Source organism: Physella acuta, unplaced genomic scaffold (assembly GCF_028476545.2).
Source record: "Physella acuta isolate Inbredline_101_S28 unplaced genomic scaffold, ASM2847654v3 ptg000335l, whole genome shotgun sequence".
Taxonomy (NCBI): Eukaryota; Metazoa; Mollusca; class Gastropoda; family Physidae; genus Physella; species Physella acuta.
The window spans coordinates 773,590-797,042 of NW_026731854.1; the positions used below are offsets into that span (position 1 = coordinate 773,590).

Here is a 23,453-nt window from a genome sequence, read left to right on the forward strand (position 1 = left end):
TCTAAAATTCTTTGGTATAAAAAAATAGTCTTCTTCTTCTTCGTTCTTAATATTAGTGTTGGAAGGGATCGAGCCTTATCTGCCAGAGGGTTTGAACTCGAGACTTTTTTTTCGAATTTATCAACCATGAGCTTTTGCAGACTCGCCCACGCCTCCATCACACTCAAGGATTACGTGTCAACTGGTTATGTGCCATTGAGGCCATTGACTCCGATTTCAGCCTGCTTTTGTTTTTGGATTTGCTTCCAACCAAGAACAAACTACAGGGCAGCTGTTGCTTGATTTTGGAGTTGTCTCTCCTAGAAGAGTGGCTGTCCTCAGCTAACGAGCCTTATCTTCCCAAGAAAAAAAAAAGTCAACATGCAATTAAAATTACAACTAGAAACGTTCACAAAAATGATTTCGTGAATAGTCGCATCAATGGTCATTTTTATGTCCACATTTAATGAACTGAACGACGCTAAGCTCTTATTATCTGTTATTTCCTCATCGTCTTGCCCAGCCCTACTCGTACACCTGACTATGTGACGCTAAACTGTAAAAGTAAAGTTTAACATTCAAACCTGACGGTCTATGGGGCAAGTGAAGTAGAGTTCACTTGTTTCTGTGACCTCGGCATATGAAGAGATAGTGTGGTCGTACTATGCCCAGCCGCCTTTACTTTCCCTAACGTGAGTTAGGTACCCATCAGAGTTGGGTGGACTCAGGGACGGTCTACTGACTTGAACCCGGATTCGAACTCGAGACTGACGGGTAAGCAGTCCAGCTCTCTACCGCTAGACCACTAAACTTGTTATAACACAATTTATCATGACTGGATAAAACCAGAGGTCAAGTTGGGGGTGGGTGTGAGTGGAAGGAATATCTATTTCCCATTCAATCATTTAAAGATTATCCAGTCTTCTTCCTAGGTTAGTTAAATTAAAACTGCAAACAATTTCGACTGCACACAAAAAAACTCACTTTAAGGTAACTGCGAATTTGAAACAATTAACCGATCGATTCTCATCAGGGCCGAAGACTTAATGAATACTCGTATTTTTAACCTCTCGATTAATTAAAGTTAAATGTGTATTTTAAAAAAAAAATAAGGATTTAGTGTAATTTAAAAACTGTCTAACTTTTTCCGAGACAATAAAGGAAACAGGTTGAGAGAGACCGCTTTGCGTTGTTGAATATGTTTCAAAGGTGTGTGACGGCGGTTGTCAATAATTTTATTGAAAGTGGTTTTACACTACCGTGTCAAACTCAGCATTGATTTTACTAATGTTACCTGAACCCTATCAGTTGAATGTCAACATGACGAAGCAGAAATGATAACGTTACGTTCACTAAACACATTAGTATTGAGCTGCTTGGACTGAGTTCTGTGACAGAGATTTGATTTGGTGATTTTGTGAGTTAGACCGATTATATGTAAATTGTAATACATTTCAAAACGGCTATAAAAAGGAGCAGGAATAATTATTAGTTTAATTTAGATTATTTAATTATTTAATTAGAAACGTGATTACCACACTATTTGAGTCTCTCAAATGTACCGACTTATAATGATGTATGTCTGTCTAATTTCTTACAGTCCAGCCTTGCGGCCTTTTAGTTTAACTTGAAAACAAAACGCTGAAAAAACATGAAAAGGTCACAGTTGACATTATTTCACAAGAAACCAACAATGGCCATCCCAAACGACTACAGTGTGACGCAACTTCCGGTGTGCTGTAACGTCAGGAAGTCTCTGGCACCGGTGATATTCTTCATGAAACTGCTGGGCCTGTACCACGACTGGGAGGGCTACTTCCCAAACAACGTGGTGCCTCAGTCTGACGAGGAAAATGTTCAAACCCCATACGACAACACAAACATTGATCCACTCAACCATACAGCCTCCAAGTTTTCACCATCATCAAAACGGGATGTACAAATACGGTGTACGCGACTAATGTCCAAATGTTATTGTATTTTTGTCATTATCTTACTAGCTTTAAATGCTGGAAGATTTTTGTATTTTTTCATAAAATCTAAGACAGAAGGTCTAATCTTCAATGTGGTAATCATGAACTGGTACATCCAAAACTTCGCCTGTGCTTTCTGCCTTCTGGTGGCTTGTTGGAAGAAAAGTTTTCTCAGGTTAGTGAAAAGTATTAACACAACCTAAGTTATTGGCAAATCATTACTGTATCATACTGTAAATAAGACTTGCTTGTGGCAAAATTAATTAAAAAAATATATGTACACCTTAAAAATATGTAGGATGTGATTCTGTGAGTCTGCTAGTGAAAGTGTGCTTTTAGAGGTAACACGCTGTAGATTAGTTATGTTGAGGACGGCGTGGTCTAGTGGTAGATCATAAGCTTGCTACACAAACGTTATACCGAGACCGTAGGTCGTCTTACGACCGTATGCTCTTTACCTTCAATAACAAGTGCTGCAATGCATTGTGGTCAGGAAATAAAAAAACCTTCTGACAAACCACAAGGTTACTGGATGGGGGCTTAGGTGGGAGGAATGTATGATTTGTATCTGTTCAGGTAAATGGCTGATGACGAAGGTGGGAGGAATGTATGATTTGTATTTGTTCAAACTCTGTCTGGATAATCAGCACAGCTTGCTTGTAAATAAACGTTAATGAGAGAGTTGACAACGTTATGGTCGATGGACGGTTGTATATGAGTACAGTAAGACTATCAAACTTGCAGCATACAGTACACACATGTCTACAATTTATATAAGCTATACAAATATTGTTTTGAAAAAAAAAACTTGTTTATCTTTTATGATTTTTTTACTAACGCTACCGTATGATAGGAAACGTTCTAACAAATTATTTTTTAAAGTCGTGCTTACACATTGCAATTAATCACGTATTGTTGGTTTACATTATTTTAATTACTTCTTATATAGGCGTTTTTGTTTATGTTAAAGTTGAATAAGCATAATATTTTTATCTCTGTCAACAACCGAAAGCTGTTTGATCTAACAGGGCGTTCTACAAACAATGGAAGGATTTGTTTAACGACCCAATCACACGAGACCTGGGGTTAGAGGTCACCAACTGCCGGACTGCCGTCGTTGTCATGACAACTATAGGTCTTCTCTTCATGATGTTCAACAGTTGTGGCGTCTTCATCACTTTTTTCGACACAGACATGTCCATTCAGGTAGATAGGCCTATATAGTAAACATTTACTAATGAAAAACAAGAAAACAATTTTGGTAAATTTTAAACATGTTTTACGTCCTGCAAAAATAACCTATACTACATTATGCGTTAAGTTAACATTAATAGTATTAAGATTATAAATATATAAATAACTGAGAGTATATATATATATATATATATATATATATATATATATATATATATATATATATATATATATATATATATATACATATATATATATATTATGCATATATATATATATATATATATATATATATATATATATATATATATATATATATATATATATATATATATATATATATATATATATATATATATATATATATATATATATATATCAGAGAAACAGTAAGGGGAGGGAGTGTGTGGCGGCTGCCCTTGGAGCTGACCGTAGAGATGCGACAATCGGGCTGCATAAAGTTTATACTCATCTGCCTTACGGAAATACAAACGGTCAAATTTTAGAAGAAAAAAAGAAACATATGTGTCTTTAAATACATATGTGTTTTCAACATCACTTATGTGACACTAAAATAAAAATAAAAAATAAACCGGGAGTGGTCTCCCCTAAACTTTCTCGAATATTCTTTTATGAAACAACAGGGGATGGCAACTCGGGATATAGACATGATTTTTAATCCTTTTTAAATACTTAAACTTTTTAAAATAGAATAAAATCTCGTAGAAAAAAATTGCACACCAAGTGAACGCCAAATAAAATGTGCATGAATGTGCGGAATATTATTAGTACTTTATAGATTCACATGCGTTTTTTGAGAAATCGGAAATAGCGTAAATTACTACTTCCGGTCAACGAAAATTACTCAAAATTTGACAGAAGGCAGAAAATAAGATCTTTTACTTACATGTGATATTTCATTTTTCTATCTCAAATAGTTCTCAAGTTATAGGCTTTTGAAAATTTCAAAGTAGAAAATGTTCCTATTCCGGTAATTAGAATTTGCTCAAAAGTTGATACGGATCTAAAATTTTGATAAAATACTTATATATGAAAATTCATCAACCTAGCTGTAACGGTACTCAAGTTATCGTGCTTACAGACACACACACACACACAAACACACACACACACACACAGACACATATAAACACACACAGACATACGGACAAGATTGCAAAACTATGTTTTTCCGACTCAGAGAGCAGCTGTAAAACGCCGAGATTTGTAAAAATCTCGATTTTTTTTTTGCACGTTTACAAAACTTTCTCTATACTTCGTATATAAGAGAAAGTAAAAATTCAGGAATGTGATTGGTAAAAAGCGCCACAAACTTTCTATACAAGTGGGTAGGTTTTTTTTTCTGCAACTTGAATGACAATATATAAACAAAGGTAAGGGGGGGGGGGGTCTAAAAATTGATGGATCACCCCGGGCGCCGGAATGTGCCGCTTCGCTTCTGTTCTTTATGATGCTAAATTTCAGCCAGCAATGGAGAACATCCTAATCTACCCACTTCCGGTTTCTGGTTGGAGCAAGTCCCTGGCCGTGATTCTACACATCTTCAACTCTGGATGTTGGTCGTTGGCCACAACTTTTGTGCTGTGTGCGGTCCATTTAATTACCGCACATTTTAAACTTCTCTCGGAAATTCTACAAACACACGTAAGTTAGTAATCCATTTACTTGCCTCACATTTTAAAAATAAAAACCAAAGGTCTACAACCTACACGTTTTTACTTTTTTAAAAACAACATGTAAGAAACTCCACACAGCTTTTTTTATAAATTTAAAGCCAAACAGCTACATTTTTCTTTAATTTATAATAAGCTTTTATGTCGGTAGAAATAATAAAAAATATTATAAAGAATATTTTAACATATTTCCACATATACGTACACAGATAGAAAAAGCTGCCTGTAATATCCCGCCAAAGCTGAAAGAAATACGAATCTGCCACTTAAGATTGTGCCAACTTTTAGAGACTTTAAACAGATTTGTGAAATATTTAGTAGCTGTCCTTTACCTGGCTACAATCATAGGCTGCTGCTTCCTCCTGTACATGCTGATCTTCTTCAAGATGGAAAACTTGTTGATAGGAATGGTCTATTTTTGGCTAATATCTAATGTTCTGATAGCTTTGTCACTGTCAGTTGGTTTATCAAAGGTTCACGAGGCTGTGAGTGAATTTACATTTGTGTTTCATTTTATATTTAGTCCTTTTGCTATTATTATTATTATTATTATTATTATTATTACTATCATCATTATTATTATTATTATTATTATTATTATTATTATTATTATTATTATTATTATTATTATTGTTATTTATATTACTATTACTTCAATTATTATTAATATTATTATTTATTATTATTATTATTCTTATTATTATTATTATTATTATTACAACTACTTTTACTACTACTAATACAATTAACATTATCATTATTTTTGTTAGTGTCAGTGTTTTAGTTATCATTACCATTATCGTTATTATTATTCTAAACCTTACATATTTTCAAGGCTCACCAGCCAATACAAGCTTTATTTACCATTCAAACGTTTGATAATGCTGATACATCACAGGCATTACAGGTGAGTGTATAACATACCCAAACATGTAGGTTGACAGTGTTGTACGTAGTTATTCACATACAAATAGATTCCTGGTATAGCAAAATGAATAGCGTTAAATACTGAATAACCATCAGCCAATTAAAATATAGGTAACCAAAGCTAAAGGCAATAATGTAATTATGCTGACAAGGATATCGAAGTAGATTTTGGTAGCACCGTATGCCAGCCATACCAAATTAGTGAACTAGCAGTTGGCATAATAACTTTAGAAAACAGTATGTAAATTTGAGACAATGAAAGTTAATTAAACTTTTTATCACAAAAATTGTAGAATTTACTTTTAATTTTTCTACGTTTCGTTTCTTTTAGCCTAACGTGAGCGGTTTAATAAGTCGGTACAAGGAAATATTATTTTTCTTAAGGTAATTAAGCATTAAAATAGGATAGCTACTGAACAAAACAATCTACTCCTATACTCTAGCTGCAGCTGTTCCTATCAAAGTTGACCGGCACGTCTATAGGGGCTACAGTTCTTGACTTGTTTACAATCACCAAGGAGGCGCTGCTTACAGTAAGTGATGTCTCAACAACATACATGAGGATAATGATGCTTCTAAAATTGCGTAGCTTCATTTTTGTTTAAATAGCAAAGACCGTTTTTTTTCAAACCATCTCGAATGAAACAGAAAACAAGTTAAAGACAAAACTAATTAAAGAGAAAACTAATTAAACAGAAAACTAATTAAACGGAAAACTAAATAAACAGAAAACTAATTAAAGAGAAAACTAATTTAACAGAAAACTAATTAAACGGAAAACTAAATAAACAGAAAACTAATTAAAAAGAAAACTAATTAAACAGAAAACTAATTAAACAGAAAACTAATCAAACAGAAAACTAATTAAACAGAAACGAGCTGCTTTTGTTTCATTAAGGTTTTCAGATTCTATAATGTTGTAATTGTATCAAGAACAACAGATCACATGTAAATATCATGGTACCACGCACAGTATAAAAATAAAAAAAAAAAAAAAAACCATTTTCACTTAAAATCACCTCTGGTACATATGTCACAAATTGTACTCTAAACAACGAGTACAAAGTATAAAGTTGTAAACGTGGTAGCATGTATCAAATCTTGTACATAATTATGTATTTTGTTTTCAGATCGCTGGAGCTTACTTGACGTATTTCCTCCTGTTGATACAGTTCAACCCATGATGTCACAGTTCAACCCATGATGTCACAGTTCAACCCATGATGTTATAGTTCAACCCATGATGTCATAGTTCAACGTTTGTCAACCATGATGTCACATTTTAACCCATGATGTCTGAGTTCAACCCATTATGATATAGTTTAATCCATCATGTCAAAATTTTACGCGTGATGTCACAGTTCAACCCATGAAATTTAACCTATGATGGAAAATCTTCATGTCGCTGCTTTACCCCTCAACCATGATGGTTACATGTTAATACGTTACTTCATTCAATAAGAAATGTTCATCTACATTTTTCTTAGCTTTAAATACGTATAAAATATACAAACCTCATCACCTACCCGATGTCCAATTTAAGCTAATCACCAGATTCAAAATAAACTAAAAAGTATTAAAGCATTAATGTTACCATTATCATTTTTTGGGAACGCCAAATAACACACAGTGGAGTGCCATTTTGTCCTGTCTCTAACTATACCCTCTGACTCCTGGAATGTTATTTTAGGCCTCTTTCTTTCAACTCTTTCTCCATTGAGCTTCGACATGTTTCTTTTGGCCGCCCTTGTTTTCACTTGCCTAGGTAGTCTTTGTTCGTATCAAACATAACAATTATTATGTACCTTTACAATCAGCATTTTTTAAACTATTGGCATATTCCTACGTCACATTGATTACTGTTTTGAAAGGGCCAATAGCCTAACTGTCGATACATATTTTCAACAATAATTCAATCCGAAATCGAATAGTTAATAAATCTTCAAATAATTTTTTTCCCATTTTTGGCACCTTTATACTTCGGACTTCTTCATCTCCCAGGGCATCTAAAGCCCCAACATTCGTTTGCAGGTAACGTAAAAAACGAATGCGGACCATTATCGGATCAATGATCTTAAAGCTCCATAGAATAAATGTACACATAGCTTTGCTTTCACGCTCACTGTCAACATGCAAATATTAGGATACTTTTAACAGGCAAATGTGATCAATGAAACATTATCTATCAGGGCAATGACTTGATGAACACTCGTACTTTTTCAGCGTGATTGCTAGATTGTTAAATTACGTTTACTAGTACTTAATAGATGAAAATGCATGCCAGAAAACAAATTTAGAATAAATCGACAGCTTGTGTTGATTAAATATAAATAAAAGGAACACACTTTTAGGTTCTCCAAAACCGTTCTAATATGACCACACCTCCCTTGAAGTTAAATTACAACTACTTAATAAGAGTGACCTGCACATTTTCAGAAAAACTGGAACGACCTAGTGTCATGATAAATAACTCGATTGTTATTTAATTCAGTCCTAGATCGACCTTTAAGTAGACCAAGATCTAATGCGTATTTGAACAACGTTTAGTAACGTTTAAACGGTCTGAGCAACAATTGTTACAAATAATCCCCTTATTTAGTATTATTCGAACATGACTGTCTTTGAGGCAAATAAAATAGAGTTATCCTGTTTGTTTGAAACTCGGCGTATGAAAGGATAGTGTGGTCAGCAATATGCCCAGCCGCCAATACTTTCCCAAAGTCAGGTACCCATTAGAGCTGAGTGGACTCAGTTGTAAGTACTTGAATCTAGATTCGAACTCGGGTTTCACAGTCATATGCTCTAACATTCGACCACACTGTCCCCTTATTTACAAGAGATAAAAAGCTGGACTACAACACACCATATATGCAGATAATTATTAATTTTTATATACATAACCCTCTTCTTTTCTGGGTGATGTGTATCCGCCACCTGTTGTCAATTAAACTTAAAAATTCCTGGTTTCTGTTCTGCTCTAATAAACTTATCACACCTTACTTAACAACATCGGTTACGTCAAAAACTTTGATCAGTTCCATTCAAAACGTTTTCTATAGCGCCAGTATAATATAATACATATAAACTGAAATGATTTCCAACAACTGTACCAAACTGTGGTGCATTAGTTTAGCAAGTGTTCCATTAGCTCTTAATGTGCTAATGGTCAGTGTCAACAACACAAATTATACGTCAACATGACACAGCGAAAATTCTACCGGCGGGTTACATTTTAAAACAACGTCATCAATCAGTTCAATAATATTCGTTCTATTTGACAAATTTCAGAGACTATGATGTGATGTGGTTATTTTGTGATTTCAATGATTGCTACAGACCAAATTTAATGTATTATGTAGTTATAATTACAATGAAAAAGGAAATGGATTCCAATAGATTTTAATTGCATTAATTAGATACTTATTTAACATAATTTTCATCCTCTTTAGAGAATTACATAATATTTATCTCTACGTTTTCCGAACTTGGTGTGAGCACTATTTTGCTTGTCAACCAAACAAACGAGGAATATGAAGAGGGCTACAATCAACTTACCTCAAACGAAACCTGACTACAGCGTGACGCAACTTCCGGTCTACTGTAACGTCAGAAAGTCTCTGGCACCGGTGATATTCTTCATGAAACTGCTGGGCCTGTACCACGACTGGGAGGGATACTGCCCAAACAACGTGGTGCCTCAGTCTGACGAGGAAAATGTTCAAACACTTGACCACAAAGACACCAATAACACCTTCAGCCACACAGCCACCAAATTTTCATCCTCAAAGCAAAAAGTACACAGAAACTGGATGCGCTTTGCTTCCAAATGCTATTGTATTTTTGTCATCATTTTATTGGCCCTAAACGCTGGAAGATTTTTGTGTCTTTTCATAAAATCTAAGACAGAAGGTCTAATCTTCAATGTGGTAATGATCAACTGGTACATCCAAAACCTCGCCTGCGCTATCTGCCTCCTTGTGGCTTGTTGGAAGAAAACTCTTCTCAGGTTAGTGAAAAAATTTACTTGACTTTAAAAAAAACGACATTCAATTGCTTTATTTTCAGTAACCAAATAATATTTATTGCCAATTTAATAGAATATATTACCCAATCCTAAAAAATAAACTAATATTTAAACTAGCAATTGAAATAAATATCACAATTTATGTTCATTGTATTGAAGGTTCCATGACAAATGATCTCAGATAAAACATCTCAGACGAAATATCTCAAAGACAAAAGATCTGAATGACAAATGGTTTTAAGGACCAACGATTTCAGGACAAAATATATCAGGGCGAATGATATCATGGACATTTGTCCGTGTGATAATTCTTCTGGTATACTTTGTCTGGGATCAATAAATAAACCTTAAGATTAACAAATTTGTTGAAAGAACTTTTGGCGTATCTGTTTATGCTTTTTAACTAATATAGCATAAATATCATTGTATTGTTAATAACGTTAAGGAGCTTACTTGTATTGTTAGAATGTGAACAAAAAACAATCATATATCAATCTAGACTGCTTTGGTATTTTTGTTTTTAAAAATCTTTTTTACAAATATGCAATCTATAGACATGCTGGCACTGGTTTTTGGTGTTAAGTTTAAATATTAAAAAGCTCGCCTTTTTAATATACATAAAAGGAATGTCAATAAAACAATTTTGTTTTAAATTTGTAATGAACACTCTATTCTAATCGAAAAATTTAATGTTTAAATGCAATGTAAAATAATTGGTTCGTTACACGTTTGGATTATTCTTGATAAGTCTTGACAGGCACACACTTAGCAATAGTTGATGGTTTCAATGTTTATTTTATTTTGGTTTGTAAACAAAAGATTTCTTTTAAACTATATTTGAAAAAAAAATCAGCCAACAACCGGTAACTGTTTGATCTAACAGGGCATTCTACAAACAATGGAAGGATTTGTTTAACGACCCAATCACACGAGACCTAGGGTTAGAGGTCACCAACTGCCGGACCGCCATCGTTATCATTACAACTGTGGGTATTCTCTTCATGCTGGTCAACAACGGTTGCGTCTACCTCACATTGTTTAACACAGACTTGTCTATTCAGGTAGATATTTTGAATACCCTAAACACAATTTAAAGTATACTTTTAAAAATTCAGTGTCTCCCTTTCTGAACGTCTGTCGTTATGGAAAGAACCTGCCGAACAAACTTTTAGCACTTCTTACTGACCAATTATTTTCAAACTCGGCACTTGGGTCAAGACCCAATAACAATGTAATCTGACATTAAAGTTTACATAGTTTGATGCCTGAGTAAATTTTTATGAATTAATTAATATGTACTAAAAAAGTTGGGGGACCATTTTCATTTTCATTTGGTACAAAATAGTCATGCGACTCTTTTGTATTAAAAAAGAAATGCATAAAAAACGTTTTCAGAACAAACTTTTATATGTAATTATTAAAACGGATACAAGATTTTCTTTAATTATATTGTAATAAACTACTTTTTAAATAATGATTTTATTAATTTTAAATAAATATTTTGCCTCACTATCATCAGCCTTTTATGGAAAAAATACTAATCGCCCCACTTCCGGTGTCCGGCTGGAGCAAGTCCCTGGCCGTGATTCTACACATCTTCAACTCTGGATGTTGGTCGCTGGCCACAACTTTTGTGTTGTGTGCGGTCCATTTAATTACCGCACATTTTAAACGTATCACTAAAGTTCTAGAAACTCACGTAAGTTGATGGTCCATTTAATTACCGCACATTTTAAACTTCTCACAAAAGTTCTACAAACACATGTACGTAAGTAGTTCATTTAATTAGTACACATTTTAAACTTATCACAAAAGTACGACAATCGCTTTACCAATCCATATATTATCACATATTTTAATATTTTAATATTCAATGAATTATTTTTAAAAACTTGTAAGCTGCTAACCATTTTTTCCTTTTCCACAACCAACAGCACTTCAAATTATTAGGTGCAAGACCAAGCAGAAATGGGAGTTATCGACATGTTTCAAAAAAAAAAAAATTAGAAAAAAAAACAACTTCATAATTGCGCTATTTAAAAGGAAAATCACATAATTATCTCACATTTGAACATTAGCTATTAATGATACTTTATAAATAGCTCCTACCAGTGATTTTAAAATAAATCATTCAATATCATGAATACATTACCACCCCTTGTTACACAGATAGAAAAAGCTGCCTCTAATATCCCGACAAAGCTGAAAGAAATACGAACGTGCCACTTAAGATTGTGCCAACTGCTAGCGACTTTAGACAGATTTGTGAGGTATTTAGTGGCCATCAATTATCTGGCTACAATCATCGGCTGCTGCTTCCTCCTGTACATGCTGATTTTCTCCAAGATGGAAGACTTGTTTATAGGAATTGTCTTTTTTTGGCTGTCGTTTACTTGTCTCATAGCATTGACGCTGTCTATTGGTCTGTCACGGGTACACGAGGCTGTGAGTGATTTACATTTTATATTTTTTCTTTATCAGTATAATAATAATTATTATTATTATAATTAAATTTTTTATCAGAATTATAATAATCAGAAAAATAATATTAAAATAATAATAATAATAGGCCTAATAATAATAATAATAATAATAATAATAATAATAATAATAATAATAATAATAATAATAATAATAATAAAATGATAGAAAAGACAAAAATAATAATAAAAACAATAAAAACAATAAAAATAATAAATATAATAATGATAATAGTAATAGTAATTGTAATAATATTAATCATAATAAAAATAAGGTAATGATTATTATTATCATTATCATTATTATTATTAGTAGTAGTAGTAGTATTAGTAGTATTAGTAGTATTGTTATTTTTCTTGTAATTTGTGTTATTATTATTATTTATATTGGTTTTTTAGTATAATAATATTCGTACTTTTGCTACTTATAATTAGATCACCACTTCAGTTTATTTTTACTCTTAGCAACACATCCAATCAAAATAATTTAAATCAATATAAAAATAATTATGCATGCTCAAAATCATTTATTTTATTTAAGGCTCATCAGCCACTAGAAGCCTTATTCACTATCCAGACATCTGATTATGCTGATACGTCTCAGGCGATACAGGTTAGTAGAGAACTCTCGCACATCCATAAAGAAACATACAAAGGCTTACACGTAGGTAGAGATACCGACTTAAAGGTAGAGATACAGACTTACAGATAGAGTCTCAGACTTACAAGTACAAACACATCATTACACGTCGAGCAACAGACGTACATGAAGATAAAGATACAGAGACAATCAATTCAAACAATGCAAAAAAAAAATTCATAAAAAACGTTTTAATAACAAGCTTTTATGTAATGATGCACTAAAAAGTAGAAAATAAATTATAGACTACTATTTAAATAACTATAAAGAAAAGCGTGGGTCACTTTAGTATCTATTGGATACCTTTACTAATGTTAAGGAAGACACCCACGCTTTTCTTTATAGTTATTTAAATAGTAGTCTATAATTTATTTTCTACTTTTTAGTGCATCATTACATTAAAGCTTGTTATTAAAACGTTTCTTATGAATTTTTTTCTCAGTACTTTACATTTTTTATTTACAATAGAGTTACATGACTAAAAACCATTGCGCGCCTACTGAACATCACGTTCAGTAGGCGCGCAATGGTTTTTGAACGCAGCCATTACGTGATGGCGCAGCTATTGAAGGTGATGACGCGTGTGGTGTGGTTGGCTAGACATGCCTACTAATTCGGTCCAAATTTTTATTAATTCATAAAAAAATTAATTAGGCATCCAATTAAGTCACATTTAGTTTCAGATTGCATTGTCTTCATGTCTTGACCCACGTGCTAACTTTGAATCGTATCGGTCAAGTAGAACTGTCCGAATTTTCACTCCTGCGTTTCCGTCTAGACAGACAGACAGACAGAGGAAGTGAGTTAAATAAAAGCTTGTAATAAAAAGACGATACAATAAATAGCCTCAACCTAAGATCACGACTGCTAATTCCACCACAACCTTTGCTTCTAATGATCACCTTACACAAATGCAAATGAAAGGTTTCCTTTTTCTTGCAGTTTAGTACTGAACATGTAATTTGTAATTGTACTTTTTATTAAATAAAGGGGAATTTGATCAAACAAAAAGTTGATAACGGCAATTCCTATCTTTGTATTTTTTTTTACACACTAAGCATAACCTGTTTACTCTTATACTTTACATGGTCAGATTTGTATTTTAATGACAAAGTGAAGAAATTATTCTATGGTACACAATAAAGAAAACATTTTTTTCTGGAATTCTAGCTGCAGCTGTTCCTAACAAAGTTGACTGGCACGTCTATAGGGGCTACAGTTCTTGACCTGTTTACAGTCACCAAAGAAGCGCTGCTTACAGTAAGTGATGTCTCCTTTGCCATTACCACAACACTCTTTTATCAACAACTAGCGTACCCGTCCCTCGCGTTGCTGCAGCTCACGCAATACTTAAAGAACATTTTATCAATACGTTAATAATGTATTTTTATTGCTTGCCATATTTTTTTGAAGATTTATTAAAATTTTGTATGATTGCATAGACTTTTCAAGCCTATTGAACTAACGCTTAGACCTTTGTAACCAAAAATTCAAATACCATTACATATCCTGATATTTTTTTCGTTAATTTTATTTTCAGATCGCAGGAGCTTACATCACGTACTTTCTCCTACTGATACAATTTAAGCCATGAGTACTTAGACAAATTTATGATTTAAAACAAAAAATACACAAGTAATTTTAATGCATAATATAGTTTAGCCAATACAAAATATATGTTCAGCAATAATTTTGCTAGAATAATCTAGCTACATAATAAAATAAGTTAAAATTTTAAAATGGATTTCCTTACTTACAGTGTTTGAATATGATTGCCATTTTTACAGTTATTTAAATGAGTTTTTTTATTGCAGTTTATGTTTAATACATTTCTCGTTCCCTACGGTAAAACGTTTTAGGCGCTTTATACGACCGTGGATTGATGACTAAAAACTGACCGCGAGTGAAATCCTCCTAATTCAGCAATATATTGAAAAATTCCTCACGTCAATACTCCCGGCTAATTCATGAGGTCGTAGAACGACACCGCTGACAACTAAACAATTATGGCGTTTATTTGGGGAAAAACAAAAGGTTAAGAGTCACCTCATAATACTTTATTCTGGGAATTTGCATAGTAGTCTTACGCTAAGAAAGGCAGCTTCCCCCCCCCCCCCCCCTCATTTTTTAAAAAAACCCACATCCACCTTGTCCCACCAAAGTGTATTTAATCCGCTAGGTCAGGGGTCTCCAAACTATGGCCCGCGGGCCGGATGCTGCCCGCGAGGTCCTCTCACCCGGCCCGCGGAGATCTTTTTGTTCACGGAAAAAAATGTTTATTAGAGGTGGCTGAGTAACTTTGCCCAAAAAATTTATACCAATTTGAATATGTAGCTTTGGGTGCTAATACCATTGCCCTCCGTATTGCAGACATTGATAAACACATTGTGACTCAAATAGTCAAAACTGCTAAGAAGTGTCGCAATTTTTCAATTGCAATGAATGGGTCGCTGGACAGCTGTTCCATGTTTTTGGAACAAGTACAGGGCAACAACTTGACGCACTTTCAGCAGTGCAAGGTCTTTATGACTGAAGCAACAGCTGAGTTCCCCACATCATTTGCATGCGAGATCGTCAAGTACCTCCAGCTGCAGTTTCAGTAGCGGTTTTTTGACTAGGATTCCAAGGCAGACGAAGTGAGACTGTTTCAAACCCCAATTGAAGCAAATGTGGCCAGTTGCCCAGACGAACTGCAGCTGGAGGTCATTGAATTGTAAGCGAATGACTTCCTTAGAGACAAGTTACAAAAATGGCGGGTGGGTTTTTGTGTTTGCCCAAGCAGAACATACTTCGACCTCGAGTGTGTTGTTGGCCCCCGACAGAGTTTCTTTCAGACTTTTTCTCCTGGAGGGGGGCATTTAAAATGTATATATATTTCTATATAAATTATATTTCGTTGGGGGTGTGGGGGGGGGGCGTGCGGGGAACTGCGACACCTTAAAGAGATGCATGGAAGAAACTCTGGCCCCCGAACTGATATTTGATAGTTAATGCGGCCCTCGGGCTGAAAAGTTTGGAGACCCCTGAGCTAGGTGATCAACATCACATAAAAAAGCGAATAAAACGAATGAATTACTATTTTTAATTGAAACTGTTCGCGTTTAATTAGAAATTGTGTTAAGTTTAGAAGTGATAAGTATTAGTATAAGGGTTATGTATAAGGTAACATTTTAAGTATAACTTTTTACCTAGTATATATATGTATATATATATATATATAAATATATATATATATATATATATATATATATATATATATATATATATATATATATATATATATATATATATATATATATATATATATATATATATATATATATATATATACATATATATATAAATATATATATATATATATATATATATATATATATATATATATATATGTATTCTTATATAAGACTAAAAGTTTCACTGAAATATTGTAGTTTGTAGACTGAACACTATTCCAGCCCAGCATCAGATCAATAAATTCCAGCCCCATAAAACAAACATACACATAGCGTGTATGTTAGGCTGATTTGATAGCATCCATCAACAAGCAAATATTACAATACTTTTCAATACTGTCAATGGAAGGTCAGTAGCCCTGGTTGAAAATTTTGATGAACACTTTCACTTTTGGATTTATAACGGAGATATGAGTCAAATAAAAAAAAAGTAAAATGAAGGAATAATTTTTTTAAAGACAAAATAGCAGACAAAGCTCACGCAAAGCGAGAATACACATTTTAATTATATCGAGAGGTTTTATTGATTGGATATGATTCAACAAAGGAACGAATTCGTATGTAACTGTTATTCAAATGTTTCACTGAAGTCGAATCTTGACTCAATACAAGGTAGTGGTTTACTTCGATAATCGTCAAAAGTAATTAAACGGACAGGTTGAGTGATAGAGTACTCGTTAGCTTTTTAGAATACTCAGGTTTTAAAATTAAGTTAGGTTTAAAACTCGATTTTAAATTACACATATCTGTGATGCGTACGTGACCTTAGTATAGCAACATTTAAACCAGTAGGCAAAAAGTAATTCCTTTAGCCTATATAGAGAGACGACAAGAACTGATAAATTGTATCTTCCCTAAGAACCGTCTAGTGTTTCTTGTTACTTTACTACCTATATCTAAACTGATATATTTAAAAGCGGCCGTGCCACACATCATTTAGGTAAATAATCACCAACACGACTTGATACACATCACACCCAAGCCCACCCAGCTACACACCGCTACACCCCCTACACCCCGCTACACCCTATAAATCTTATAACCGCCACTGATCGTCAATCAAACTTGTAGAATTCCTGGTCTATCTGTTCTGCTCTAATAAACTCGACACACCTTACGTACCCACATCGGTTAAGTAACACCTGCGTTTGCTAATCTACGATCACCTCATTCAAAAGGTGATCTAAGACTGGCGTTAGACTGTTTATAATGCGGCAGTCTGTCTGGGTGGAACTGTTTCACACGGCTGTACCAAGCTCTAGTGTTGATAGACTAACCGACAAACTCTAGTGGTTGTACTAAAGTACCCGTAAGGTCTTACAGTGCTGGTGGGCACAGCGTCAACAAAATAACCTAGAATGTCAACATGACGAAGCAGAACAGACCGTATCACGCTCCCTAATCAAGGTGAATTGATTAATCCAATCATTCGATTCGATTTATTGGAAGGATTTCAGTGATAGCGATTTCATTTTGTTATTTTATGATTATAACTTTTACCAAGGAACAAGTGTAGTATAATAAGTGTTTCATTATAACAAGAAAATGGACAAGGCTTCAAATCGGATGTATGTGCATTAATTATTTACTTGCTTACCAGAATCTTTAAGCCTCTTACCAGTAACATATTGTATTTATATCTACTTAGTTTCATCTTAGTGTTGGTGATAATCAGCTTGGCAAAAAACAAAAGAACATGATGAAGAGAGCAAAGGTTAAATCTCAACCGAAACCTGACGTAACCATTTCTAACGACTACAGCGTGACGCGACTTCCGGTGTGCTGTAACGTCAGGAAGTCTCTGGCACCGGTGATATTCTTCATGAAACTGCTGGGCCTGTACCACGACTGGGAGGGCTACTGCCCAAACACCGTGGTGCCTCAGTCTGACGAGGAAAATGTTCAAACCCCACACCACAACACCACCATCGATCCACTCAACCACACAGCCTCCAAGTTTTCATCAACATCAAAACGGGAAGTACAAAGGCACTGGACGCGAATATTATCCAAATATTATTGTATTTTTGTCATCATTTTACTGACACTAAACGCAGGCAGATTTTTATGTTTTTTCATAAAATCTAAGACAGAAGGTCTAATCTTCAATGTGGTAATGATCAACTGGTACATCCAAAACCTCGCCTGTGCTCTCTGCCTTCTTATGGCTTGTTGGAAGAAAAGTCTTCTCAGGTTAGTTTACTATATTTTTTTTCGTAAGGCACATTGCGGTGAAAATTTCTTAGAATATGCTTTATGATAATATATGATATAAAATTAGCAAATGGTCTATGAGAAATTAGACGTAGGTCAGAATACACATTGTAAAACACTAATTTTACGCACTATTATGAACACTTTAAATGGAAGGGAATCGCGTAGAAAAGAAAAGAATTGAATATCAAAAATGATGTACAAATATCAAATTATTATGCTATTTATTTATTTATTTGTTTGAGATACTGGAAATCATTTTACATTTGACAAATTCAAGATAATGTAATCTTATACCTTTGTATAAATACAAATATTACCCCCCTACCAAAAAATAACTGAATACAAAAGATAGGTATTTAAAAGTTGCAGTTAAAAAGTAGGTCATAGTTTAAGTTCAGTGCATTGAAAATATTTAGAATGTGATCTTCTATGTTAGTGGGCGTGGCGGGAGGCAGTTGATGATATATATGAATGTGAAAACTGTTGGGGACAGCTGGGTATTTGGGTAGTCCATTGCAAGGTCCAAAATTTAGTCCTAAAACACGTAGAATCCTCGCAGGCAAATGTCCCCGTCCCCCCTCCCCCACAACAACTTCAGGTTTACAATGTACAGGGCGTAGAGGATACAAGTCTGGAGGGAACCCACACGTTTAACAGCTGGAAACATGGGTGAGGTAAATTCTCGCTTCTTAATAAGACTGTTCTGTGTGCTTGACTCAAGGGTACAGCATTAGCTGCAAATGAAAGAGTGGTGAAACAGGGTGGCTGTAAGGACAAACAACATTAATGCTGGTTTCATTATCGAGATTAGCTTGACTTAAAATCTGTTGATAAATGCATTCAACAAATAATGTTGCTGGAAATAGACAATCAATGTGTATAGCTTTTATATTTGTCTACGTATATAATTTATGACGTCTAGTTTACCTTATAAAAAAAGTTTAAAGACACAACAAATGTAATACTAAGATATTCTGACATACACGGACCAATAGTGTGCATATCGTTTTATTTTAATTAAGTTAAAGATATCTTGTTTTTGTAATGTTAAAGAAATAAAATGATTTTTTCTTAATAAACAACCGGCAACTGTTTTATCTAACAGGGCGTTCTACAAACAATGGAAGGATTTGTTTAACGACCCAATCACACGAGACCTGGGGTTAGAGGTCACCAACTGCCGGACTGCCATCGTTGTCATGACAACTATAGGTCTGCTCTTCATGGTGGTCAACAACTGTGGCGTCTTCATCACATTTTTTAACACAGACTTGTCTATTCAGGTAGATATTATGCTATGTAGTAAAACACACTTCTACGCACCCAACACCAGACCTTACCCAAAAACAATAACAAACTGACCGACATTGTAATACCACACACACCACAACCCACACAAAACGAACCTCAAAGCACAACCAAAAACATCACCAATCATCACCCAATCAAACTCTACATCCCAAGCACCACAACAGTCCCCATACGCCACCACCTCCTCCCGTCTTATTCCGTCCTACCCTACCTCACACCACACCCAAAGCAATAAACTATGCAAATATAAATTACTGCTGTACAGTATTGATAAGGTTAAAGTAACAAAGATAATTATATAGAGTAGGGTTGTGTAGCGAAGAGTAAGGTAAAGTTGGGCAAAGTAGGGTAAATAGGTAGACTAGGAAACATAACAATGTTTGTTGGATAAAGCTTAACGGGATAGTTGAAGTAACGGAAGAGAAAGGTAGTATGTAGTAGAATAAAAAAAACTGCATAATCGGGTGGAGTAGAGTAGGGTAGATTAAGGTGAGGTGGAGTATAAAAGGGTATCGTACGGTAGGGTTAATGTTAGAAATATATACTCTACAAACTAACTGTTCAGGTCTACCTTTAGCAAAACATTACCTTGACTCCTACCTGAAAGTTACTTGGCCGTATTGCATATCTAGTGTCTTAGCTCTATGTCTATCATCGGTCAAGGCTTATTTGTTGTACATATTTGTTTCTAATGACTAAACCAATAGCTCGCTATACGAAACTAAGTTTTCTGTAAATTTGCTTAATCAATATAATTTGTATTTAATTAATGCAACCAGCCAGTTATTGAGAACATTCTGATCGCCCCACTTCCGGTGTCCGGCTGGAGCAAGTTCCTGGCCGTGATTCTACACATCTTCAACTCTGGATGTTGGTCGCTGGCCACAACTTTTGTGTTGTGTGCGGTCCATTTAATTACCGCACACTTTAAACTTATTACAAAACTTCTAGAAACTCACGTAAGTTAATGGACCATTTCATTATTGCACATTTTAAACTTCACACAAAAGCTCTACAATCTCAGGTAAGTTTGGACAATTTAGGTACCGCATTTTTAACTTCTTACAAATGAGCTATAAATACGTGGAAGTTGGTGGTCATTTTAGTTACTGTACATTATCAAAATTTCAAAAAAATTAGAAAATAAAATTATATGTTTTTTAATTCTTATTTGAGTAGTAGTCATTAAACACTTTACAAAAAAAAAACACTACATAATCGTTTTATTAAAAATAGCAATCATGTAGTTAGCACATGTTTGAAATTTAGAGCACTAGTTATTTACTATAATTTATGCATTGCCTCAGCCTAGTATAACATATTTTTGTATTAAACTTTATCAATAAATTATAACACATACTTATGCAGATAAAAGCAGCTGCTACTACTATCCCGCTAAAACTGAAAGAAATACGAACATGCCACTTAAGATTGTGCCAACTTTTAGAAACTTTAAACAGATTTATGCAATATTTTGTGACCATCACTTACCTGGCCACCATCATCGGCTGCTGCTTCCTCCTGTACATGCTGATCTACTCCAAGCTGGAGGTCTTGTTTATAGCGATGGTCGTCTTCTGGCTGACCTTTAATGCTCTCATAGCGTTAACGCTGTCTATTGGTCTGTCGCAGGTTCACGAGGCTGTGAGTGTCTTGATATTTCCTACCAGTATCATTACTATTATTATCATTATAAATATCATTATTTTATTACCTATCTACTGGTGTTATTCTTTTATATTACCAAGATTGTTATGTTATAATGCTTACTACAGACACAAAATAATAAGATCAACACTTGAAATTTTTGGACTCTTTAATTATCAGTTTTAGCTGCAAAATAAAAAGTTAACAATTATTTTAAGGAGTGTGGTTTTTACAACTGTTATTTTTAATTTGTATTTAAACGTGATTAATGTTACTAACTCAGACGTATTTATTTTCTTAAACATGTTTAAGGCCCACCAGCCATTAGAAGCATTGTTCACCATTGAGACATCGGATAAGGCCGACACATCGCAGGCGATACAGGTTAGTAGAGATCTCTAGCACAGTCATACAGGTACAAACATAGCCTTACATATAAGTAGAGGTATACTAACAGGTAGAAACACAGGCTTAAAGGTATAGCTACAGCCACAGGAATATAGTTATAAATATGCATACTGGCACATGTATATATTTATAGTACAGCTGCATGTATACAGTTATGTGTATAGTTACAGCCATAGGTATACAGTTATATATATATATATATATATATATATATATATATATATATATATATATATATATATATATATATATATATATATATATATATGTATATCTATATCTATACCTATATATATATATATATATATATATATATATATATATATATATATATATATATATATATATATATATATATATATATTTATATATATATATATATATATATATATATATATAGCCACAGCGCTAATATAGAGCAACGGCCTCCCATATGCGCAAAGACACATTTATATAATATAAATACAGCTAAAACTATACATGAATACACCCGACAGCATATTGTCCAAGCTAAAGCCACACATGTAGATATCCTAACACAATCATACACGTGAATGTTGAAAAGCTCACCACAACCAATAAAAAACAAGTGAATGAAAGCTGAGAGATATTACACAGCACATTATATCACTGTTTTATACAACGAACGTTTAATTAAACATAATTCCACAATGACTTAGAATGTTTGTTTTTAAAAAAAATTGAAATTACATTGTGCTTATTTAATTCTAGGAATAATTAATTTATAATGAGTCAATTAATAATTTAAACACTATTCATTGTACTGTAGGCTTGTACATTGTGTATATGTTGTATATATATATATATATATATATATATATATATATATATATATATATATATATATATATGCCTATATAGGCCTAAACAAATCAATCTACCCCTATACTCTAGCTGCAGCTGTTCCTATCAAAGCTGACTGGCACGTCTATAGGGGCTACAGTTCTTGATTTGTTTACAATCACCAAGGAGGCGCTGCTTACAGTAAGTGATGTCTCTTTTCCGAACAATTTGTTATTTTATTTTATATTTTTAGGAATTCTCTTGATATTTGAAGTTTGTTTAGTTGATTGAAATCACTAAAAATAATAAACGTGGATATGATTTATATTGTAATTAATTAAAAACATGTTTTTGTTTCTCATTTACTACTCGGCCTAAATCTACATCATAGGAATTTTTTACTACTACTTTGGAGATTAATTTCCGGTTAATCTCATTAAATTAAAAGTTAGCACTGTTTCTGCCTAAATTAAATCACCTTTTCATATCCTGTTTTTTGTATTCTAAGTTTTTTTTTGTCTTTTCAGATCGCAGGGGCCTACATCACGTATTTTCTACTTTTGATACAATTCAACCCGTGAGCATCGTAGCACAGACTACGATTTATAACCACTAGACTCTACATACCATTTGATTCTGTTATGATCACATCTTTTAATAATACTGTTTTTTTTTTATTTTGACTCGAATTATTTGCCAAATAAATTTCCAACCATCATGCAGGCAAAACTTTAATTTTGTTTATTTATTCAGTTACAGTGAATCAAATTAAAAATTTAAATTCATTTTTCGATATTCTCGGTGTTTGAAAATAAGTGTAGTTTTACTGTAATTTAGAGGGAATATATTATAATAATTAATATTAGTTTAGTATATTTCTCATTCCCTTCAATATTTTATCCCTATACCAAGCCAAATGATT

At 33.5% G+C, this 23,453-nt stretch overlaps 1 protein-coding gene across 1 annotated transcript in view; it reads left to right on the top strand.

Annotated features, from left to right (window-relative positions):
• The window catches only part of LOC131940954 (uncharacterized), a 28,237-nt gene extending 5,101 nt beyond the window's left edge, over positions 1–23,136 (top strand). Inside the window, exons 2-5 of the mRNA XM_059299891.1 lie at positions 21,041–21,316; positions 21,632–21,703; positions 22,643–22,732; positions 23,059–23,136. Of these exons, the coding sequence (XP_059155874.1) occupies positions 21,137–21,316; positions 21,632–21,703; positions 22,643–22,732; positions 23,059–23,112 (396 nt within the window). The 5' untranslated portion in view covers positions 21,041–21,136 and the 3' untranslated portion in view covers positions 23,113–23,136. The remainder of the gene's footprint in view (positions 1–21,040; positions 21,317–21,631; positions 21,704–22,642; positions 22,733–23,058) is intronic.
• Positions 23,137–23,453: the final 317 nt, after the last annotated feature.